Source organism: Lycium ferocissimum, chromosome 2, assembly GCF_029784015.1.
Source record: "Lycium ferocissimum isolate CSIRO_LF1 chromosome 2, AGI_CSIRO_Lferr_CH_V1, whole genome shotgun sequence".
Lineage (NCBI taxonomy): Eukaryota > Viridiplantae > Streptophyta > Magnoliopsida > Solanales > Solanaceae > Lycium > Lycium ferocissimum.
In genome coordinates this window covers 70,327,503-70,352,309 of record NC_081343.1, presented here as the reverse complement: position 1 = coordinate 70,352,309, position 24,807 = coordinate 70,327,503, and the positions used below count along the sequence as shown (strand labels likewise).

Here is a 24,807-nt window from a genome sequence, read left to right as displayed (position 1 = left end):
GAAAGCTGCAATGGGTAAGAGTGGGGAAGTCACTTGAAATAAATAAAAAACCAAAATTAAGGGCACTATCTCATCTGCAATTTCTTTTCAGAACTATAGTATATCCTCAGCTGTCTGAGCATTCAGTGACTAAAGAGAATTAAATACAGCTAACCACAAGGACCAGTTGATGGTCTAAAATCAGAAAATTCCTCTTTACATTTGCAGATAATGTGAGAACAAAATTGAAACTGAGATTTGTCAATCGCTAAAACTCCTGAAATTACATTTAAATGATTTAAATTTACCTTGCTGTACAACTCTGAGAATTAGGCCATCATCGTGATCAATCACATTGAGCTAACTGTTAACCAGACGCAGAAGTTGAGCTTGACTTGAATCTTCATTCATCTCCTTCTTTCTTGATTTTCAGGTTCACCATTCTCTGCCCCGCTTCCTTCCTCCTGCGAACCAGCTAGACAATTGTTTGCAATGGATGGCCCATTAGCATCTGAAGGCTGCTTTGAAGCTGGAGTGACATTTTCTCCAACACCAATATCCTTTGCAGAATTACTGGATTGCAACCACATAAACTGCAGAGTTTGGCCTTGCCAGCATTTACCATTCAGATATGCTCTTTCAGCAGACCGACGTGATCGGAAAGATATCCTAGCAGATGTACTTTGCACCTCTGAGCCATTATTACAATCTTGAGGTTGCACATCTTCCAGCTCAACAGAAGGAAGATCACCAAATGTAGAAAAATGTTCCTTCAGGACGTCAACCTAAAAAAGGAATATATAAATGAGAATACAAGAACCACAGCAAGTGAATCTACAAAATAACCTGAACCATGTACTAGACAAGGGAGATAAAACAAATTAAAGGTTAAAACAAGTCATCCAAGTTCCTTCTTCACATATCTATAAGAAATTTGGGGTACCTAAATTGCCATAGCCATAAGAAGGAATTTCCAGAAAACCAAAGATGAGCAAATAAGCCAACAAACAGTAGCCCCATGTAGCTCATGCCTAAGTCATATGAGTGCATTAAAAACAAATTAAGTGCATACTTCTCAAGATTTGAAACCATCTACCTAAAACACATCATACCAAGGAGCACAAGGTCAGAGGCACAGAATTCAATACCCCGCATCTCCACTAAGAACCCTTTTTCCTTATCAAATAAAAAAAAAGGAGCACAAGGTTATAGCAAAGACATACATATGTTTTCACCCTTACAGCTTTGCTGTGGAAGGATCAACTAAATCATAAATGTGCTAAATGGGACAAACTCTTGCTGATAATACATATTTTAAGTGTACCACGTGAAAGAGCGTGTAAGGAAAAAAGCATAACAGCATAAGAAAAGGGAAGTAAGAAATATCAGCATTTTTTCTCTTTTAAAAGATTTTAAAACAAACATCAATTTCCTGGAGTGAGTGAGAGAGATTACATTTGCCAGACCACTTGGCAGAGGTGGAAGTATCTTGAATGCGGTGGGTCTGTTATCTAGTTTGTATCTATTTAAGATAAAAGGTGCGCCAACTGGTGCCAATGGACGGATTGACTGCTTCAAGTTTGAAGATTCCTGCGCTATGACAATCGAAGATGATTTAGAACAACTGGGTTCGGCGTTCTCTGTAGATCTGCTATTAAATGGTGTTGCTTCAGCATGTGGTGATGACACAGCATTACTAGGTTCTACGGGGCTTGAACTTTCCACTTCACCGGTGGTGGAAACTGTTCCTCCCTTTGGTTTATTCACAGCCTGATCTGGCACTGCCTCATCTTTTACAACCACAGCCTGCATAAGAAAGGACTCAGAAGAGATGGGGGTTTCAATCACCAGTTATTAAGATAAAGAAGTATTTACAACAACTGCTACGTTTCAATCTTGAGCTAGTAGGGGTCGACTACAAGAATCCTCACTGGCCATGTAGCTCCAATTAAGACCAACTCATACCAATAGTAACCCCAAAAAAAGAAAGAACAGATCAATGAAGTTGTATCACCATACATGGGGAGGTAAACAAATAAACTGCAGCAGACATCCGAATGATTCAAGTTACACAAACGCAGTTACTTTTTTTAGAAGATAAACAACACAAATTCTGCAGCCAAGTTGATCCCCAAATATTTCCACCACTTCTCAGTTAACGATAAGGAACCTAATCAGACAACACCAGCAAAACGCTGGCTGAGAATAGCATATAATGGTATATTTCAAGTGCACAAGACAACCATAAAACCATAATTGTGAGATAATAAGCCTAAACAAAAAAACAAAAACAAAAAAAAGTTCTTTACAGTATTAAGAAGAGGCCATTACTTGCTTCTCAAGTTTATCCAACTTGCGTCGGAACTCATTCCGCTTTTGGTCAAGCATCTCCTGCTTCTTGCGCATTTCTTCCTTCAGAATTTCTAGAGTTTCCAGCTTTTTTTGCAACGCTGGTGTGGTTTTGGGACCATTCTGAGCCACAGACTTGGGCAGATCACAGGTGGCTAAAGGAACAAAAGCATTTTCAGCAGTTTTTGGGGCTACTGTCCGCAAATTGTCTTTTCTTTTATGAGGAACAGATAGATGGGGTGGAAGTGTACTGGGGGTCCCACTGTGGGGTAAATTACTACTACCATTTACTCCGCCATCCATAATCCTATCCCTGTTTGCCCAGAAAAGCTTTATAAAGCGGTTTCCCATCACAGCATCTGGTGCTTTTAAAGCAGCCTCAGCTTCTTCCCTCCTAGAAAATTGAACAAAAGCTCGTTCACCATTCACCGGGATATAGATGTCAATAACCTCCCCAAATTTTTGAAAATGTGAAAGAAGGGCTTCTGATTTGTTGTCTTTTTGAGGAATCCCTCTTACAAATAGCGTACGAAGTGCCTTTTGAGATGGTTTTCGCATATTGCCTCCAGAACTACTTTGGGGCTCTGATGATGATTCCATCATTTGCGGGTCTATGGTATCAACATTTGTTTTCTTACCATGATGGGTCACACTCTGAATGCTGCTAAATGATTCCAACTTATTTTTTGAACTACTGATTCTTCCCCACACACTTTGAGATCCTGAAGCTGCTCCAGCACCTCTATCTAGACGCTCAAGTTTACAGCCATCATACAGCCCAACGTGATCTTGATCAGAGGAGTCCGCATTCACCAAAGGCCCCATGTCATCAATTTTAGACCGATTTACATCCAAGAGTGCTGCTGAAGTTGCAGGATGATCATTTGACCATAAAGGCTGATCAGGATCGTAAAAATCAGCTCCCCCAGCCACAGAATCACTACCAAAAGTATCAGTCATACCTAATCCACTTTCAATCACAGGAGGGTTGATACCTTTGCTATGTAAAGCTTTTCCACTAGCTGATGAGCTAGAGGGTCCTATTGTAGGTAAAGATCCTTGTGCAGTATTTGGTCCCAGCATATGAGCATTGGGAAGTGAAACAGGAAGATTAAACTGAGAAAGGCTCTGCAATTCGGAACACAACAAGTCAGAATCAAAGTGCCCAAGAACATAGAATTTAATGAAAGAGATAAACAACTATTTGTCAGTTGAAAGGCCTACCTGAACATCTTCAACAACAATACGATTTACTCCATGCTCCAGTGGGCACATATCTCCTCTTAGGCAAAATCCACGCTCCTCGAAGTCTCTACACATTTGCCTTGGAATGCCCATACTCATGGCAGGATTCAAGGCTGTCCTAAGTGTTCCCTGTAAACCAAGGGTATGAAGTGTATCAAAACCACCATTGGATATTCCTGGAACCATCCAAGACGAACTCGGTCCGCTAGAAACATTTTGCACCCCCCTTCCAGTATAAAGAAGAGGTGGAATCAATTGAGATGCAATATCAATAGTGCTGAACCTAGATTCACAGGGACCCCAAGCACCAGATTCTCTTCCTCGACCCCTACCAGGACCGGCATGACCAGAAAGATACTGATTTAGCCTCATCCTCTGATATGAATCTGAAGGCGTCCTGGCAAAAGAACCCATTCCTCGTCTTTTACCAAACCTAGTATCACCCCAATGAGAATCTCCTTCCTGGTACGGATGCCCATTTTCAACCGGCTTGTTCCTTTTCCTGAATGATCTACTAAAAACTGGTTCAAGAGCTTCTCTCTCTGCAGACTGTGAACTTGTTTCCCTTCTACGATGCTTGTGATTACGATCATCGTCATCACTAATTTCTTTCTCCTCGGGATCACTGTCGCAATCAGATGTTGAAAATACCGGCGTTGGAGATGAAGCTTTAAGCTCCATGAGTCGACAACCTTGCTTATATAGAAAATATTACCTCAGCTACGTGAGATAATCAAACTAGTTCAATTGTCAACATCACTTAACAAGTCGCTACTGCCTGAAAAGGGAGAACGATAAAAGGGAAGATATAAATAATGGCAATTCAGATTGATAAAAGAAGCTGTATTTCATAATTCCATGAAGGCAGATAAGATACAACTAGCTGTCTTTGAATCACATGAAACCTATAGATGTTTCTTCCTACTTCATCCGAACAATCTGGAGAAGAGGATAGCCCAGAAAAGAGTACTCAAAAGTACCCCAAATGATATGAGATCGAGCTTCTTCGAGCTGTACAAGCTCCTAATGACACTAACAGATATCATGTGACACCTGATGCATGTCCATAGTTGCAAGAACTATCACATAGCATTTATCTAACAAAGATAATGGTGCAAACAGCTATCATGCTATACCATGCACGTGCATAGTTTCAAGAAACATCAGATAACATCCATCTAAAAAGAAAATGACACAATCAGCTATCATGCGAAACCTGATAATATTAAATATCTTCCCACCCACCCCACCCCCCTCCAAACTTGTAATGAAATCTCTGACACACACCTCCTACACGGGAAATTTTTTCCACTCCAATCCTTTCCCCAACCGTGTCTAATACACCACTTTCACTACGTGGCGCACGTGTGCTTAATCAAAAAAACTAATTGCGTTAGCTGATGAATAAAAAAGACGAGTGTCTAGAGAGCTACCTGTGGCCACATCACCCAAGAGGCCCCTTTCTCTGACGACCTCTTACTCCTTTTCTCCTCCTTACTTCCCAAACCCACTTCACAATTGAACTCAGATCCCAATAAGAGACCACTTGCCGAAAAAAATCAAGCTCCGCCAGACTGCCTCACCAAAAAATAGAAAACGGTGACTCCTCATTTAAACTTTTATCCCCTATACATCACCGTCTTCTCTGGCGAGCCCAATTTGTCTTTTCCCACAGAACCCTCTTTCCATCTGGTCTTTGTTTGCCCGACTCGCCCTTGGCCCTCCCCCTTTTTATGATTTTTAGTTCTTAAATGCAATTACATGAAACAAACGATCTTAAGTCTTGGGATTGCAACTGTTTAATTCATTATTGCTTCATTGAAGTTCCCTAAAACTAGTCTCTGGACATGCCCATTGCGCACATACCCTATATCAATAATTATAAACTTTTTTGAAAACCACATCAATACTTTTATAAAATGTTTTTGAGTTATAAAATAGAGTTTTTTCTAAACTGGTAATTGTAGTAATAAAATAGATATTAATTAAAGAAAAAAGTTCAAGATCTTGAAAATGATGAATGTTAATCTTATTTAGCTAACACAGTAACCGGAGAAACTATCTCCAGCAGAAATCCTTGAAAACGGAGGCAACGACGTTTGATATGTTATATCGTACCTCATCTTGTGTACAAATGTATCTCATGTTATTTTTCATGTGTATGAAGGCCCGAAATGTTGACAAAGTTGAAAGGGTTTGAACTTTGTACATATTTGACAACACAAAAACATAAAACTAAAAAATACACAGAAAAATACAATCTAGACATAAAAAATCACAGATACAGAAGAAAAATGCATATGAGTTTTGTTGACAATGACGAAAATAGCAAGCAAAAGGGAGAAAGAGAAATGAATACGAGGGAGATGAATGTGAAGTCTAAAACAGTAAGTGAAAAAGGAGAAATGAACACGAGGGGGGGAGGTGCGAATACAGTCCTCTTCTCGATTGGAAAAAATACGTACGAATTTGGAATTAAGAGTAAGCCCATCATGTTACCGCAATCGTGTGTAATATGGAAATTAATGTGATAAAGATGAAGACAAAATTACACGTTTAGGGCTAAATTTAGTTTGAGGCTTTCGGCTTCAGACCAAAACTAAAGTATTCAAGACGAGCGACAAAATAAAAACAAACAGAACCAAATACAAATAACAATGTCTACACCGCTACACATGAGGGGTTAGCTCCTGGGTTATAAAAGAGCGGAGAGCGAAGATCTACAATAAAATGAATTAAAAGATAATAATTTCTGCTTCAAACTGCCGGAGACCATAAATGCCTAGCATAATCAACATATTAATGGAAAAGATTACGAGAAATCTATGCTTGGTCCCCTTCATCCCAAAAAAAAAAAAAAAATCTATGCTAGGTCCTGACTTTGAATATTAAAATGCATATTTCCTTAATTATGTGAACACTTGAAAACTGACAGTAAACTAAAACTTCAACACCGCTCATCTTGTTTTCTCCAGCTCATAAAACAAGTCATGAAACGGACAAAGTAGAAATTATGCTTTGAAATGCAAAAAAATCTCCAAGCTCCTCGGGTAACATGTAAATAATGCCCAAAACAAAAATCACAAAAATGAGAACGCATAGTGATAATTATGATTCGCAGGAAGTTTTCCTATCTCAACTTCTATTGATACTTTTGCAAGACCGAACAATAACTTTTTTAGTAACCGAAAAATCCCGAGGACTAGTGACGCCGATTCGAAACTCGGTCGCATGATGGGCCAGCCCCTCCACTTAAAAACCAGGCTTTTGATTGCAACATAGATCGAACCCGTGAAGTACGCCTAACCCATACATCATCTGCTGCTAGACCAAAGCCTTGGGACAACCTCAATAATCATATGCATATCTAACATTCTTTGTATTTCGATAAGGTAATAATTTTATTAACAATTGGGGGAAAAAGACCCCGTATACTTTAGAGTTATAAAATTGGTAAAACGACTTACATCATTGGATAGAACATGCTAAGATTTTCTGTTTCATTTTTCTTATACTATATACAGGGAGCTGTAAGCCGATGCTACTTATGGGACTTGAACCTTCTCCTTACACGGTGGACGGTGAGGGTTCTCAGCCAGTTAGCAAACTCTCAACCCCCAAAATGAGCTACAATGGTTACACCCACTAAACCATGTTTTCTACCAACTCATTTTGACAGGTCTTTACCCAATCCAATAGAATCATTCTTTCATGGACCTTCCAATAATTGCACACATCTCAAATGTAAATCAACACTGAGTATGAGTAATGATTTTAGTTTTTTTTTTTTTTTTTTTTTTTTGTTTTTGAGAAGGAGTACTGATTTTAGTTTTTATATAATTCCAGATCACGACATTAGCAGAAAATAATGCATTTAACCTTCAGTAAATGACTAACTTTAACAAGCCCTAATTAGGTGTTTGTGTATCAAAGCTTTACTGACAAAACTTACAAATCTCTAAGAAAGCTACAATTATATAAATAATTTCGTCATTCAACACTCAAAAATTTCAAAACTAACAGTTATATTAATACTTTCTCATTGCACCTTCAGCTTATTTACCAACATTACTGGATAACGCCGGTGAGTTTGAGATTGAGGCATAGAAATTGTTCTAGTATTCGATGACACTAAATTCATTTCCTAGATATCCTCAGCATCAGAAAACGACGAAGGGTTTGGAAATAATGTAGTGCAATAAAGTCATTTTATTTTAGGAACCAAGACACATCAACACAGGTAGTTTTGTTGAATCCTGGGAAGGCGCGTGAAAACTCCTGTCCAAATATGTGCAAGAGCGCGACAAAAATAAAATGGCTTCTTTTAATAATAACGCAACAAACAAAGCCAACTGAAACAGGCATAAAAACGCCAACTATAAATCATTTGCAAATGAGCTAAAAAGGAGTTTTTTGAAGCCATTAGCTAAATTGTAGTGGAAGCAAGCTCACCAGCTCTATTCATTCCAGTCCAAAGTACCAAAATGGTAAAAATGAATATAAAGACAAAATCAATAACTCTCTTGTCAAACCTAACTCGATCGAACGCAATATAATCAACCAATAGCTTGCTTATCACAATTACTTATCAAATTTAATCAAAAAAACAACAAGCTCGATTACAATTTATAAACCCAAAATAATGAGGAAAAGAAAAGATAGAAGAACCGAACCTCTAAAAATAGGAGTCGTAGGGTTTCGATTCACTTTCTAGAAGTTGTATACATCGCCGGAGAGATACTTCAATAATGACAGCACCCGTCTTTGTAAATTTATTCAGTATTACTTTTCCCTCTTTTTTTTTTTTTTTTTTTATTATTTTGTCTCTTCTTTTTTTTTCGTTTTTTTTTACAACGATTATTCATTTTTTTGTCTCTTTGGGGTGGTCTTTAAATTTTTGCGTTTTCGTGTATAGAAAAACCTGAGAGAGAGGTGTTTTACAAAGATGGGTTGATCAAAATTAAAGATCTTGGGCATAACTTCGCAGAATGGGGTGGTCTTTAAACTTTGCCTTATAAGGCAAACTTTTTTTTTTTTTTTGGTTGAAAGTCTATTTTATTCCATCCAAAAAAACTTGTACCATGAGTTACCGACCTTGTTTCCTCCTCACTAACTTGTATAAGTCAAACTAAGCAAATATTACATTAAAAAAACAACGACGGTTCCAATCAACTACACTTAGCTAGGGATAGCAATAAGGTAGAATTTAAGTTGTTCTGCCTTGGATGTGAATATGTTGTGCAATCTCTCCCCGGAAGAAACCGAGTGTTTTGAAATACGAGTAGGTTCCTTTCTCTCCAAACCAATGCCACTAGCATACCAAAAATGCGAATTATCAAAGATCCATTTGATTTCATCTGGATATTCTTCTAGTGTACCCCGATACCAATAATATGCCTTTTGTGATGGAGCATTCAAAATAAAGATGGGAAAATATTTCTTGGAGTACGCCGCCTACGAAAGATATGTGGCAACTTGAATGCCAAATTTAACTACTTGTATTGCCACCAAAGTGTGAATTTGTATACGGGAAGGACATTTGGTTGCAAGATAATACTTTTCCATGTAACTTTGGTATATATGCTTGAAAAAATACATATATATGCTTCGAGGCAAAAGTTTGCCCATTAAAAGTATGCCCCCACCGGCGTAAGTTTGGTAAATTTGTTTATCTTGGGGGCATGGGGCAATTAAACTTTTATGCAAAGGAATTATCAAAGTTATGTCGGAACAGGCATATTTATGCCAAGTACGCTAAGGCATATACTTTTGCTAAATTAAACTGCCGGAGTGTATGCGGATGGGGCATAGCGAAATTTAAACTTTGCCTTGCGAATTTTTGTTAAAAATTTTGATTTGTGTGGGGGTTCGAACACGAAACCCATTTTAGTTTAAAGATTTCAAATATGAAGGGCAAAATTTAAAGACCACCCCGAAAAGATCCGTCAAACACGCGGACCCCTTCCGCTAAAATTCATGAGTTACGGGTTTGAACCTTACAAAATTTTGTTATAAGATAAAGTTTAAATTTCGCTTGTTATGCGGGAACCGGCATACTTATGCCTTATGGGCAAACTTGGCATAAGTATGCCGAGTCCCGCTAACTTTGGTAATTCCTTCAAAGTTTATGTCGGGTCCGAGTTTGCCTATAAAAAGTATGCCTGAAGGCGAAACAAAATTACCAAGCTATCGGACCGGCATACTTTTTTGCCAAGTATAAGGCATGAGTATGTCGGGGTTCGGCATAATTTATAATTTCTTAACAAGTGTATCACAAATATACGTACCCAAACTTTGCCTTGCAATTTTTTTTTTTATCTTGTGCGGGGTTCGAACTCGAACCTCATGATTTTTGTGGTAACGCTTCGAGTTGCAAATGCGAAGGGCAAAAATTAAAGGCCAATATGAAGAAGGGCAATTTAAAGAACCGCAATCCGCAAAAAAATGAAATTAGAAAGTTATGGCCCACTTCGACTCGTACAACCCCGTATCTTCATTATTTGCAAAATATGAACAGTAATAAATTGTTTATTATAATGTCTTATTTGGTGAAATTGTTAATTGACCTGTTTTTTCTCGGGGGAAGGGGAGGTTACATGCTAAGTTGCTTCAATTACATTAGGAAATAATTTGGTATTTCCCAAAAGTCAATGTATCTTAAACCTATCATAAGAATGTTGATATGTAATGAGTCTAATGACAAAGGATAAATGATAGCTTATTGCTTCATAAATTATTGCAACAAAAAAATGCACGGTCATTTATTAGTGCCAGGCTCTTTTCAGCGAGCTTCATATACTTGGACCAAAAAAAAAAAAGCGCGAAACTTAATATTCATTTGTTTTACAATATGTTTTTCTCACGCTCAGATTTATAATTAATTTAATGTTTTGGACCTTTGGTTAACAAATGTGTGAATTTTTTTTATTTTTGATCTTGTAACGTGTGAATATATTATTAAGAAATTAGAAGTCTCACTTATTGTAATAGTCTCCTCTAAACATATTGCATTGAATGAACCTACGCTACCAACCGTGTTGCCAAACAGCCATTAATAATAATAGTAGTAATAGTTAGTTCCACTCATTCTCAAAGTAGTTCCACTCAAGAATGGTGGTAATAAAAATAAAAATAAAAAAGACACTAGCATCTCAAAAAGAACATACGGCTATTTCTACTACACGGCTATTTCTACTACACATATTGCTGAAGGAGGAAGGATGAAGCAGCATGCAATTAAATGGTTTTTTCCTTACTGTAGAACTAAGAACAAATGTCTAATTCAATGATTAAGAACTCTGTCTTCATAAAAAGAAATGTCTAATCCAACTGGCTGTCAAAAAAACAACTGTTCAAATTAATGAACTGGAAGGATTGAACTTATTATCCATACACCATCAGTTTCAAAATGATGATTTGAGTTGAAAGAAATCGATTATGTATAATCATATCACTATTTGAATTATCAAAATCAAAAAGCATGCGGGAAATTGGTAAAAGGAAAATACAAAGTGAAACACACAATGAGGGTGGCTTGGTTGAGCGCAAAAACTGATCCAGCCAAAGCAAATAAATTACATGTCTCCAATCATGCTGTACAAGAATAAACGAAATGAAAAGAAAAAGAAAGGGAAATGTCAAATTAACAAATCTTTATCTAGTGAACACAAGAATGAAAGTTTCAGGACAGTCAGAAACACAGAGCAAACCAGTAAAGAACGCCGCTTAAATCCAAGCATAGTAACAAATTTAGACTTTGAAACTCAAGACTCCTATACAGTAACTTGAACACGGGCATACATGCTACCGACCAAACCAGCCTCGGGGTGGTTGAACTTCGCCATCATTCATCAACTTGTCCAACACTGTATTCAAATCCACTGCCTGTCCACTCTCAGTCAACCTCCGCACTGTTGTCCTTACTTGGTCTCTTGAAAATCCCATGTTCGTTACTTTGTCAACAACATCATCAATAGGAACCCTATTACCAGTACGGGGAGAACTAGATCCACTACTCACAGCAGAAGCAGTAGGCAGTGCTTGAGGTAATATCCTTGCAGTGGGGAGCTGCTGATAGCCACTTGAACCACTCTGGCTCATTGCAGGTAGGGAAACTTGTGGTGGTTTCATTGAGGAGCCACTGCCATACTGGCCTGGGGAACTGCTATAAGGATAAGGTTCACCAGGCACAGAGGATGGGCCATATGCACCAGAATATCCGGGACCAGGTCTGCTAGATTGGGGCTCAAACATATTAGGCGGAGTTCCATATAACTGCTGGGATGGAGGGGCTCCACTTGATGGATGAGAGGGTTGTTGGCGGATGTTTGCTGGTGGATAAGTCTGAGATGGTACAAAAGGCATCTCTTCACGATGATGGCCTGCTAGAGTTTGAGGTTGAGAGGGATTAACAGAGGAATGAGGGGGATGTGGTTGAGCAGGAAGAGGTGGAGGTGGCTGAGAGTACATTGGCGGAGGGGCGGGCTGATATTGTTGATGTGGAGGTGGTGGGGGAGTCTGATGCTGCTGTGGTGCAGGCTGTTGGTACAGCTGACTTATGTTTTCCGGTGCTTGACCAGCTGGCGGGTAATAAGCTTCTGACTGAGGATGGGAGGGAATTGGATTCTGGGGATACTGGTTCTGAGGCTGAACTTGGTATGGCAGATTCTGTTGAGGAGGGGGTGGAGGAGCATTAGGAGGGGGTACGGTAGAAGGTGGTTGTGTAAGAGCAACAGGAGTAAAATTCTGGTGAGATTGAAGAGGAGCAGATGCTGTAGGTTGTGCTGAATCGACATGCGTAATATTGTGGGTTTCTGCTTGCTGCTCAACTTTTGGAGCTTGCGATTTCATGAGCTTCAGCTGAGCATCCATTATGTCCTGCTTATCCTTTATCACCTGCACACCATCTTGCACCTACATGACAAATTAATAAAACAAGCGGATAAAAATCCATCTTGATAACCACAAAAAAAGGGACATGCAAGGGCAGACTTAATTTAAAACATTCCTCCTTTATCAGTAACCAACCATCATAACAGTACAAAAATCAAAAGAATACATTAATGCCAGATTCAATATAAATTTCTTCCTTTTCTGATGGGACAAAATTTACATCTTTCTCCGGCGCAAAGCAGATAAAACTGCCGAATTATATCTCTCCAAACAATCACCTATCAGCCTTATTGTAATAACTGCATCATGCCATCAGAATGATATCCTAAATTTTATGGATGCTTATCCCAAAATTTGGTATCACAGAGGAGAAAGCTAGCTAGGACACAAAATGACGTACTTTCTACTCTTGTCCTGCCTGACACAATTCCAGAACTGAAATCGTCATGTGGAGCAAATTGAAAATGATTCACCTCTTTATGTAACTCAATTTGTAGTTAATCAGATGAAGTGATTAATGAGCACCTCACTTTTCCGGCATGTCATTGAATTGCAACATGGTTCTCACACACTGAGGTTTTAGATTTATATACATGGATTTTATTTTATTTTGATAAGTAGATCTATACACATGGATCAAGGTGTCCTTGCACTATCATTAAACAAAGAGACAATAAAACCCATGAAGAAACAGGTGTGTAGGTCGGGGATTAGGCTAGAGGGTTAGTAGGTAGCCTAGTGGACCACATTGGGTGTGATGTTGTTGGACCACACTGGGTATGATGATGTTGTTGTTGTTGTATATCAAAAGTCAGAACAATAACTACATAGCGGTACTCTAACTACATAGCAGTACTCCTTTAGTAATTTAAAATAGATGAGGAAAGAGGCAATAATATAAATAGCCCAAGACCATGGTCTTGAAACAAGCGTAAAAGGGGCAATTCTCTTGCACTTTTCATTCTAAGGACAACTACTGTAAAGTGATAAAAATAATAGTTAATCTATTCAAAAATGAAAGAAACAGAGGGCAGCATACGCATCCCCAACTCTAGAGCAGTTCGATAAATTTCATTTTGGTGCCTAATCAAGAGCAACTTAATTCAAACAATATGATAAATCTATGAACTTAGGATACCTGTGTGAGAATATTTTCCAGCTGTCTCAGTTTTCCATCAGTGACTCCATGGTTGTTACCAACAGACAACCTGAGTTCATCAACAGAATTATCAATCTGCCGACTTCTAGTTTCTAATTGTGATAGCCGAGCACTCACTCCCTCCATTGCATGCAGAAGGCTATCGGTGTACTTCTTAACCGTGTGATCAATTTCCGATAACAAAGATGAATAAACACTGCTCAAATCTTTCTCCACAATAACTTTGGTAGGCTCAGTCGAGTCGAGGGAACCGTAATTCTGCATAGAAGTAGAGAAGTAAATACAAAAAAAATCCAATAACTAAAAAGAAACTTATATTTCACATACAGTATACACGAATTGGTCATGCATCGCCATAAAGCAGGTCCAACTTGGGATCCACAAAGACATATAAGTAGTAAGAAAGAATGAGAAAGACATTGGATTCAAGAAAATATATATGTAGAGCAAGAAAAATGGGAAATGCATTTACAAGAAGAATGATGCCTCAAAAGTACGACTGTCAAAATTTACCATAGAAATTAAAAATCATCTAACCTCCCAAACTTTGAAAGGTTGGGCAAGTAATATAATATTAGCTGCTTAATTTGGGCATAGCTCAAACTAACCCAGTAACCCGTCTAAAAAGTTGGATCAATTTGGACTATTCCCAAATCGACCACTCTCTCTCTCTCTCTCTCTCTCCCCAAAATTACCTTGGAAAGTATAACCCGCCAAACCCAAGTGATATAATTTTAACTTGTTAATTTGGGCACAGACCAAACCAACCCATCTAAAAAGCTGTGTGGTGACTACCCAAGGGAGGGTAAAATGTACCCAGAGAGCAACAACAACAACAACAACATCTCGGAAGATAGAGAGGCTGTTTCCGGAAGACCCAGAGAGCCCGTACAGGAAAAGTGAAAACGGCAATAAAACTATACTATGTACCTCGCTCTCTCTCTCTCTCTCTCTGTGAAAATGGCACCTTCTCGTCTCTCCTTCTTGCGCTACCAGGGATGGAGTTTCGACCATGACCAAGTCTGACAACAGCTGATTAGTGTATTCTACTTCTTATCTTCAGTTCCTAGTCAGCTTAGCTATTTCTTTTTCTTATTCCTTCTGTGAGAAATTGTTTCAAGACGCTATCTTTTGAGTTTTGTTGACAAGTAATACATCATGTGAAGAAATAGGAAAACTTTGGGCGAGCTAGATCATGGTATATTCATTAACTTAACCTGTCTTAACCCATTCAAATTTGACCCAACCTGCCATTTGACACCCCTACTCAAAAGTCTCACAGTAACTAAATACTCACAATGGTTTGTATGTAAGTGAAGCCACAAACATTAACTTCTCTCATCAGAAATTACTAATTGAGAATTTAAATATTGGCAAAAGACAGGTTAAAAGTCATAAGCTGACTAGCCTGCTCTCTGTCATGATAATCCAGATAGGAGGAGCACAGCGAGCACATGCTAAGAGAAACCACGAAAATAAAATTTCTCGCTAGTACTGCATAAATTGAGATACATATGATATCAACAGAAATTTGAGAGAGAAAAAGGATCAACCGGCCAGATTTTTCATGACGAAAAACAGGGCTAGTAAAGCATCGCTGTCATATGCTGAGTAACATAATTGATTCTTCTTCAACTGATTAGTAGAGCGTAGAATTGTGTATAATAAGGCAATTGCCATAATAAGTCGGCCTAGAAATGCAATAATGCCTCCCCCTGACCCAGCAATCAACAATTTGAGAATTTCTAATAACTTAAATTTCACTTATCCTCCTGTTTCTTGGCTAGAATACTGAATATCCATCATAAGTTTCCTTGTTTGCAACTAGCTAGCAACATAAAGAGAGTCTAAAAACTCTTTATACAAATTTCCTTGCATTACATTAGCTTTAAATTTATAATGAAAGATATAACAACCCATGATTCCTTCCTCACATTCGAACTGATTGATTCTATAGCAGAGGAGATCATTTTGAACCAGTACCTATCAAGTGAGTCAAGAGATACTTAATACAACCAAGTCAATAGTTTCCTTATATATAACTTTGGCACAGAAATAAGTACAAATAATTGATTGCCAACCCAGCAAATCAAATGACTTGTTATAGAATCCCAAACTCAAAACAATACAGTTCAGAATCCACCTATACAAACAACAACATACCCAGTGTAATCCTACAAGTAGGGTACGCAGCCTTACCCCTACCTTGTGAAGGTAGAGAGGCTGTTTCCGATAGACCCTCGGCTCAAGTAAAGCATAGTAAAATCAAGTATGGAAAGAAAAATACATTAGTGAAGCAGTCATGCTGAACATAATGGAGAAGAGAACAATAGCAACAACACATAATACAATAACCGAAGCAAAGGAAACAACAGGTAATAATAAAATAATAGTATGTGAGTAATAACAACAATACTGATAAGGGAGACTGGACAACACTCAACTAACTACTAACCTTCTACCCTAATCCTCAACCTCCATATCATCCTATCTAGGTCATGCCCTTGATAAGTGTCATGCCTGGCTAATCACCTTTGTTGATACAAATATATATATATATATATATATATACACTAAATTAGGCCACAAACACAAACCCTAACAGTAGTATTCTGTATCCAGTGATTTAAAATCCTAGATCCGCCTCAGATATTAATTTATAGGTAATACAAATAAATAAGTTGCAAATCGGATATATAAAGAAAAAGATTTAGGGTTTACTCTGATGCTACTCTCAGTAGTATTGTTGTTTTTAGAATCAGCAGAATTCCAAGCCCTGGCTGCAACATTAGTAGAATCAACGTTTGATTTTGGCGATGAAGATCCAGTAATTGGGCGAATTGGATGAAATTCGTAACTAGGAACAATATCTTCTTTCTTTTGATCAACTTGAGGGTTAGCGAGATCGATGAAATCATTATTGTTGTTGCTGTTCTGTGAATTGGTTAGATCCATGATCTGTTTGTCCATATACTGCGATGTATTCATCTGATGTGATTTATATCATGTGGAAAAAAAATGTTCAACAATTTGTTGATTGAAATTATAATTGTAGATAGATACGGAATTGAAGTTTGTTTACCTTCTTGCGAAGTTGTTTCCGGAGAAATGATTTGTTGAAGATGACAAAGTCGCTGTCGCTTCTCGGTGGAACGTTTTGGATCCGGGTCCTAATTATGGGTGGGCTTTATATGGGCCTATATCATTATTTAACAGTAGGTCACTACTTGTTTATAAGGGTCTTTTGCACTTTTTTTTTTTTTTGTGCTGAGTGTCATTCAAATGCCTATCTTATTTTTATTTAATTTTTATAGCTTTTATTTTTTTCTTTAATTTTTGTCCCTCTCTCAAATTAGTGGTCTCTTCTCTCCCCTTCCCCTTTTTCTCTCCCTTCTTTCTCTCCTCTCCTTCACACCGTCTAATACCACCAAGTATGAGTTGAATTTACTAAATGATGATGGAAATGCATCATGGTCATCATTGTTGTTGTTATTTGGATTGGCTTGTAAAAAAAAAAAACGAAGGCATCTTTGAAATTTGATTTCGCAATGCCGATGTTTTGTAAGGCGAAATGGTGGTGTTAAAGTGGATTCAAGGTAATAGTTGGTATCAATTTTGTGAGTTTTTTTCGTTGAGACATTTTGCGAACAACAGTTGTCGAAGAATTAGAAAGGTTTGAGGATGCAGTGAATGGTCATTTTTTTTAGTGAGGAAGATGATTTTCATTTTGTATTTCGTTATATTTCAATGTATTCATTTTTTTTATGTGTAAATATAGTGAATGTAAATATGAGCGTGTACTCTATTTTGTTGGGTTTCATTTTGTATTTCGTTATATTTTAATGCATTCATCTTTTTTTTTTTTTGTAAATATAGTGAATGTTCCAAATATAGAGCTAAATTTACCTACCATGTCTCGTTTTTGTTTTTCAATTTCATAATATCGAAATACACGTTTTTTTTTCCTATTATGGAAGTTAATTTTTGGGAAAATTTAATTTGATTTCCCGAATTTTAAAAAAATCTATTCCAAAAAATAGGGTTCGAAAATTTACGCAAAAAAATAGTTTTAATTTGATTTGTGTGAAGGACAAATTTAACTTAAAAAAAGAAAAGAATATTATGTTCCAAAAATATGGCCATTTTTTCTCTCAAAAAAAATATGTTAAAAATGGACACAAATTAAAGACAATAATATTTTCAGGTATTCCTTCATTTTTTTGTGCGGAATTCAAATGCCCCGCCTTTGCACTTTTGTTCCTATTTTGTGCTGGTCATAAACCTTTTTTTCCCTTTAACGACAAAAACCAAGGGGTAACAAACAACTTTTTTTGTTCCTATTTTGTGCATAAACCTTTTTTCCCCTCATATTTTTGAATCATAATATAAATAATCCCATAAATTATGTCGCGCCCTTAAAGAACTTATGCTCTGCTAAGCATAATTTCGATTTTGAAGGGAAAAAATTAAAAATCAATCCATTTAAAGGCCAAAAATTAAAGACCCGTCCATTTGAAGAACAAATCGTTCAATTTCTTCAAACTGAAATCGGAAAAGGGCCAACAATACCCTCAACATATGGGAAATGGCTCACAAATACCCTTCATCCACCTATTGGTCTAAAAATACCCCTAATCTATTTTTTTGGTTCAAGAATACCCTTTAAACTAACACTCCAAACTTGATAGCTTTTTCAATGTTAAAAAAGTCACATGGCTTATTATGATAAGCCGCATATATTATTTAGTTTAAAAAGTTAACACACTCCTTTTAAATCTACACCAGCTGATCTGTTTAATCTTAACCCTTTTTTTTCAATCTAAACCCACATTATATGCATCACACAAAATTAATTTATCTGCCGAAGAACATCATGTATGTTAAACTACTAATATCAAATTGGGGCAATGACCATTAAATTGAACAATAATACACTAAGAACAACAAATAACAGGAGCCATGCATCTAGTATAAAATTCATTAGTTCTGAAGCATAAACTGCAACACAACACATTGTTCCTAACTCATTAAGAATCAGAGAAAAAAAAGTAGTTGAGAATGGCACTTAACCAGCTAGTTCCTTCTACCTACTTACCCTGTTAATTCTAGCATCAGTGACCCTTAGAAATGCTAGAGGATTTGCTATTTATTGGAAGTGGAGGCACCTTAGCATAAACTTGTGCCACTGGAAATTACTTGTGCCACTGGAAATTACTAAATTGTTAGTTTCTCCTACACTTTTGGAAATGGCCACAATCTCATGATCAATCGTGTTAAAAGTGGGTGCTTACTTCTTAAATTAAATAATATATGTGGCTAATCATAATAAGCCATGTGGCTTTTTAAAATTGGAAATAACACATCAAGTTTAAGGTGTTAGTTTAAGAGGTATTCTTGAGCCAAAAAAAAATAGGTTGAGGGTATTCTTACACCAATAGGTGGATGGAGGGTATTTGTGAGCCATTTCCCATATGTTAGGGGGATTTTTGGACCTTTTCCGAACTTAAATATATTCCCATGTTTCTTGAATCATTTGCACTTTTGACCTTTTTTGTGCTGGTCTTTAATTTTTGGCCCTCATAACAAACAACTATTTCACAGGACATGAGTTTACATTTTCGCATCATAATATCACATGCCCCACGTCCTTAAAGAACTTATGCCCTTCTAGTCATGTATTCTATTTTGAAGGACAAAAACTAAAGACTTCTATTTTGTAGGACAAAAACTAGAGACCAGCCCATTTGACGGACAAACCGTGCAATTTCTTCTATTTTGATCCGGGGATCTTATCTTTAGAATAAGCAAATGATTGCTGCAATTTTATTGAAATAATTAGATTTAACGTGCTCAAATAAATACGATAATAATTTGTTATGATTAATTTCTGTAATATTGACCGCACATCAAGTGGATTCTTAAGAGTACTAAAATAATAGAAAGAGAGAGATAATATGTATATGCAAAACATATTTACTACATTTCATCCCATAATACTCGAGAAACATGTATAAAGTCATAAACAATAATAAATATGCCTCAATCCCAAATAATTTAGGATCGGCTATGGATAGGCTGGCAGCTAAAACTTGCCAATTCGTGATTAGCTATTTACATCAAAACAAATAATCAATGACACATGAACCAGAAGGACTGGACCATGGTACATCAATTACAACCATAAAATCCTCATATTCAAATGGGACAACATCTCCATTGATCCTGCAAGTTCTTGGCTTCTCAGAAGCAAAAATCCTCATTTCCCCAGTGCCTTTTATTTCCACTTCAACTGAATTAGCTTCATCATCTAGCTTAATGGACTGGATCGCCCCACCAGTATTGAGCATGTTCACCAGCCCAATTGGAGCGAATTGGACGGATTTGGTTCCCAAAATGGTGACAGGAGAAACTGTTAAGAGCTCGAAATTAAAGGGCTCGAGAGTGATTTGAACTGTGTCGTTAGGCTTTGTCAAAACCAGCTTCTTTTCTTTGAATGAGTAGAGCACGAAGGTTTCAATTCCTTCCACGTTAATTGGGCTGGTTCCATGCTTCCACTCAACGTCTTTTGGGCCGGCCTGGCAAGTCACAGCCTTGGAATACTGAGAAGCACAAGTGTTACGTCTAGCCTCACGGTCCCATCCTCCACCTTGGCAGTTAAATGCTCCAACAACTCCCGTGTACTGAGAAAATTTTACCAAAAGTTAGTACTCAGAGATTTTAAAATGGGATGTTTGATAACGAGTGTAGCTTCATTGGGCCTTTGTTGGGGCTAGAATTTTACAATTGTATTTAGACGCCACTTTTCCAAATTAAACCAGTTGTCTGAAATTCGAAAGTGACCATCTGATATGAAGTTTAAAATTCAAAACTAATATCCAGATCATGGGTCTAATTTGTTAACATGGTCAACTTCTAAATATAAGTCCACAAAAGCGTCTTACCTCGGATGAGCCTCGTCTTATTTTGAGGTGGCTAGAACTTTCAGATAAACAGTTCAGCCAAACTCACTAACCAATATGACCGAAATATACAAAACCTATATACTTATAATGTATATTATATGTATAAATAGACAAAAAATATACATTTGATCATATTTGTAAACTAGATCACTCAAGATTGTGCTGTATTTTCCCAAATTTTACCATAAGCGTGATGTCTTTACCTTATTCAGGCTCCAAATTTTGAGCATAGTTTTTCCATTATGGAGTGGATCTTCAAAGAGGCAATCACGAGTAGGAAGTGCATAGTGCTGGCAACGCAGGATCGAACCATCAGGTAAGACCAATGTTTTGAGTAGCTCAAAGTTGTGTTGGCCGACAGAGTCACTAATGTAAATAGGGCCACCAGAAATAGCCCGAGAAGCAGCGTGGAATTCAGCACAAGGGTGTGTCGACTGAAACATGTCCCAATCTGGGTGAATAAAGTTGCCCATCCATAAGCTATTGTAGGCACAATGGACCATGTGGCAACCTTGTAGCCAGAAAGTACCATTTGGATCACCAGAAGGATCTGTGCACCAAAAGTCATCCCCTGCACATTCATAAAAACAAAAGCCCAATTAATTTTCTTAGAATTTATCTTATACTATTGACTATTTGGGTAAAATGTAAATAGATTTTGGCATGATAGGTGTAGTTTAATATGTTATAGCATAAAATAGGTGTTCACAGTAGATTAAAACTCCCCGAAACTATATCTAATAAGAGAAAAAAAAAAAGTGTTAAATCTTTGGCTCTCAATTTATTGGCTACTTGCTTTTGTTAATCTCTGGCTCTCAATTTATTGGCTACTTGCTTTTGTTAATCTCTGGCTCTCAATTTACCACAAAGTGAGCAAAGCCACTTTCCCTGCTATTTGACCCTGCATAGGGTTTTAAGTACGAAAAAATATTATAGTTCAAAAAATTCTGTAAACACTCAATAATTTAGATATGGAAGTAACAAAATAGATGTAGTTTAGGTAGGTTTTAATGTATTTTCTCTATAAAATATTACTACAACTCTTTAGTAACGTGTGAATTTTCCACTTAAAGAAGCTTATTTAATTTGTTTTGGCATTATGAATTATCTGTACGTATCGTTTTCTTCCCTATCTGGACCAAGAATCTGTATACGTGTCTTCGTCATGATTAATGGTCATAAATTAATTCCCATAACTTGCAGCAATTCATTAATTATCACTGATATCACTTACCTACAAAACACGGCAAAAATCAACCATAATCAATAAACAATTTAAGTTTTACCAACTCGTGTGTTGTGAGTTTCAATTTTGCAACAGTCAAAATAATAAAGAATATCACTTACTTACAAAACACGGCAAAAATCAACCATAATCAATAAACAATTTAAGTTTTACCAAGTCGTGTGTTGTGAGTTTTAATTTTGCAACAGTCAAAATAATAAAGAATAAAATAGTAAGAATAAAGACTACTAGAATAACTTACCCACACGACCAAGGGAAATAGTCTCAGTACCAAGAAACATAAAATCATTGCAGTGCTCCATGCTAGCAATAACTCCATTTCCTTTGAAATGGTTCTTCACTGAAGATGTCAAGGCTTTGTAATAAGCCTTAGCCAAATCCACTCTACCACCATAATCCTCACATAGCATTTCCAGCAACTGCACATCCATTAGAAAAATAATAAATAAATAAAAAAGAATTCAACTTTTATACACCAGCTTTTATATACTTGAGAGTTGAGAGTATAAAAAATTAAGAAAAAAGATCGAGTAGTTACGTGAATGACATCGACTTTGACTCCATCAATCCCAACAGATTCCAAGTGAGAATGTAGGCCCTCATACAACTTATCAGCAATTTCTGGTGGGACTAATCCAATTCCATTGTTCACTATTTTATCAACTGCCAAATCTTCCATTGTCTTCTCTAATCCAGGGGTTAATTTGGGCCTAATAACTTTGGATTCGGGTAGATCCGATGCCCCAGGCCTTAACCCGCCCCAGTAACCACATAAAGCATGCCACACGTACACAAAATCCACAGTATTGAACTCCTCCTTAAGGTCCTTAATAAAAGCGCCCATGCCCTTGTTGCTATGGTCACCCTGTCCCGAACTTCTCGGGCTCACATAGTCTCTAAACTTGTAATTTTCTTGGAATTTAATGAGCCTGCAGGGCATTTGCTCACCAGCAGAGGTCCTATTTACACCTGTTGAGACAAAATATAATTATATAATTAAAATATATTTTTTCTCTAATGGATTAAACTTTTATCAAACTGTTTAACGAGGATCATACCTTCTGAGGTGATTGGATCATCGTCGTGACAAATGGATTGCCAGCCATCGTCGATCAGCACGAGTCCTGGTGGACACCCACCTTCGACTAGTCCTTTCACACCTTCCCACACACCTTGAGGGTGCACAGTAAGGTAAAATGCATCCCATGTACACCAACCAAACTTATCCACAATTCCTGGTGGTGTTTTTTCCTCAAGGAGCTTAAAAGTGCCTAGATGAAACCTGGCAACTTTAATTGCATCTTTAACCAAGCTGTATGGATCATCACCTGCAACATATACGAATTCAGAATTTAATCTCTATGAGTTCAAAACGCAGTATTTGTACTAATTTTCACATATGTGTCTATGGTCTGAATAAAAAAATGTGAATTTAATTGAACGACTGATTACCTGTGTGCATGTAAAGTACACTTCGGAAGGAGTCTCCGGTGACTTTACTGGACCCACTTTCGACACAAACGTCGACGAAATCATCTTTTCCGGGCTGGAGAGAAGCCCGAAATGGGCCTTCAATAAGTGGTAAAAGCAAGACATAGGGCCGGCCCGATGAATCAGACTTATCAAGAATGACCATTTGAGTCTCATGTTCTAAATCTCTTCCATTAGTTCCAGTCCAATGAGTAGTCCACCAGACTTTAAACCTGAAAATACTCATGAACTTGATATCCTTCAGTTTCCCAATTGGCACAACATGGTGGCTTTGGGCTCCAGTTGCTTTAAATCCCACAAAGCAACCGGGAGTGGAAGTTACGGGTTTGTCCCTAGTGGTGTAGGGTGATGGTGTGACAATTATATTTTCTGGAACTTGCGACAGGATGATTTGGTCATTGACCATGAATTTTGAATTTTCCAAGCTAATAGATGACCCAAGGCTGCCATCAACAAGAATTTTGAAGTTTTCATCAGCTTTGTTCAAACTAGGTGCCATGGATGAATATACAGAAATTAATCAGAAATAATCGGTTTGTGATTGAAAAAAGAGGAACAGTGTATATACGTTATATAGAGATCACAAAAATATTTGGTCTTTAAGAAAAGAATGGAATGAGTATCTGAAAAGATTCTAAGTGAGACACTGAAAGTAATGGTACGTAGTATTTTTCTCTCTGTGTTGTTAAGAGTGAATTGAAGTTAATGAGGAATTGGTAATTGGGACATTGCAAATTTATAGACAAATAAAAAGGTAATGACTGTGCAGGTAGGAAATTTCAGAGGAAGGAGGACGTATTGGTCGGTATGCAAGAATTGAATTTAGATAGTAGATTTTTGGGTGGGACAGGCTAGTCTAGTGTAGCTAATTAATATTATCCACATGTCCTTATCGTCGGGAAGATTTCTTCTCCTCATTTTTAGCAAAAGTTTGAATGTGACGAGTGATTTCACTTTGACTGGTATTAACTAGAGAGGAAGAGAGCACCATATATTTGTTTTCCCCTCTTATTTCTCATTTGCTATTGTTCTAGGAAAATCTATGCAAATTAATGTGAACTAATTGTGTAAATATCTCTTGTACTCTCTATTGTGTATAAAACTTAAACTCGCAAAATATTTAAACTTATAAGGCTTTAAAGTAAACTCAGAGCACTGTCCTTTTTTTTCTTCTCTGATAGAGGATCTTATTTTATCATTCAAATTTGATGAAAAATTCTTTTAATTCTTAAAAACAATCTTTTGACTATTTAATGCAATATTCATGAACAACTAAATTCAAGGGAAGAACTTTATTAGGAGGAAAAAAGTGCGAGAACAAACTTGAAGAATAAGGCGTCCACGTGTAATAAATTTGTGCTCCATGACCCCACCGGCCACTATCTAGAAGATATGTTGTGTGGCACTGTGGTTTGGCGTGTGGGTTGCTCTTGCACCCTATGGGCCCTATGTTTGGACCCACAAGCACCGACCATCTCTAATAT

General features: G+C 37.2%; 3 protein-coding genes across 4 annotated transcripts; all 3 read right to left on the bottom strand.

Annotated features, from left to right (window-relative positions):
* Window positions 1-56: 56 nt before the first annotated feature.
* LOC132047233 (zinc finger CCCH domain-containing protein 41-like) lies at window positions 57-8,406 on the bottom strand. Its single transcript, XM_059438207.1, has 5 exons — window positions 8,247-8,406; window positions 3,553-4,351; window positions 2,311-3,456; window positions 1,435-1,785; window positions 57-764 (listed from the first exon to the last, which is right to left on the bottom strand). Exons 2-5 carry the CDS (start codon window positions 4,252-4,254, stop codon window positions 387-389), a joined length of 2,577 nt encoding a protein of 858 aa, XP_059294190.1. The 5' UTR covers window positions 4,255-4,351; window positions 8,247-8,406; the 3' UTR covers window positions 57-386.
* A 2,719-nt stretch (window positions 8,407-11,125) lies between these two features.
* On the bottom strand, window positions 11,126-16,861 carry LOC132047231 (uncharacterized). Of its 2 annotated transcripts, none has more exons than XM_059438199.1 (4): window positions 16,707-16,861; window positions 16,346-16,612; window positions 13,604-13,882; window positions 11,126-12,486 (listed from the first exon to the last, which is right to left on the bottom strand). In XM_059438199.1, exons 2-4 carry the CDS (start codon window positions 16,610-16,612, stop codon window positions 11,377-11,379), a joined length of 1,656 nt encoding a protein of 551 aa, XP_059294182.1. In that variant the 5' UTR covers window positions 16,707-16,861; the 3' UTR covers window positions 11,126-11,376. The 2 variants fall into 2 exon arrangements, with proteins under 2 accessions (XP_059294182.1, XP_059294183.1); XM_059438200.1 differs by having other exon boundaries at window positions 16,346-16,597; window positions 16,707-16,844.
* Window positions 16,862-19,581: 2,720 nt separating this feature from the next.
* LOC132047229 (probable galactinol--sucrose galactosyltransferase 5) lies at window positions 19,582-24,113 on the bottom strand. The gene is made up of 6 exons (XM_059438198.1): window positions 23,285-24,113; window positions 22,891-23,160; window positions 22,371-22,801; window positions 22,074-22,251; window positions 20,790-21,157; window positions 19,582-20,304 (listed from the first exon to the last, which is right to left on the bottom strand). Exons 1-6 carry the CDS (start codon window positions 23,820-23,822, stop codon window positions 19,741-19,743), a joined length of 2,349 nt encoding a protein of 782 aa, XP_059294181.1. The 5' UTR covers window positions 23,823-24,113; the 3' UTR covers window positions 19,582-19,740.
* Between the last annotated feature and the right edge of the window lie 694 nt (window positions 24,114-24,807).

Bases quoted from the DNA above. Each gene is read 5' to 3' on its own strand.
- LOC132047233 (XM_059438207.1), bottom strand. From the start codon at position 4,254: ATGGAGCTTAAAGCTTCATCTCCAACGCCGGTATTTTCAACATCTGAT. The intron at 3,457-3,552 runs GTAGGCCTTTCA...TCCGAATTGCAG, and splicing joins TTGTTGTTGAAGATGTTCAG to AGCCTTTCTCAGTTTAATCT. The intron at 1,786-2,310 runs GTAATGGCCTCT...TTTCTTATGCAG, and splicing joins TGGATAAACTTGAGAAGCAA to GCTGTGGTTGTAAAAGATGA.
- LOC132047231 (XM_059438199.1), bottom strand. From the start codon at position 16,612: ATGAATACATCGCAGTATATGGACAAACAGATCATGGATCTAACCAAT. The intron at 13,883-16,345 runs GTAAACCCTAAA...ACTTCTATGCAG, and splicing joins CTACTGAGAGTAGCATCAGA to AATTACGGTTCCCTCGACTC. The intron at 12,487-13,603 runs GTATCCTAAGTT...TTTGTCATGTAG, and splicing joins TGGAAAATATTCTCACACAG to GTGCAAGATGGTGTGCAGGT.
- LOC132047229 (XM_059438198.1), bottom strand. From the start codon at position 23,822: ATGGCACCTAGTTTGAACAAAGCTGATGAAAACTTCAAAATTCTTGTT. The intron at 23,161-23,284 runs GTAATCAGTCGT...TATATGTTGCAG, and splicing joins TGTACTTTACATGCACACAG to GTGATGATCCATACAGCTTG. The intron at 22,252-22,370 runs GTAACTACTCGA...ATGGATGTGCAG, and splicing joins TCAAAGTCGATGTCATTCAC to TTGCTGGAAATGCTATGTGA.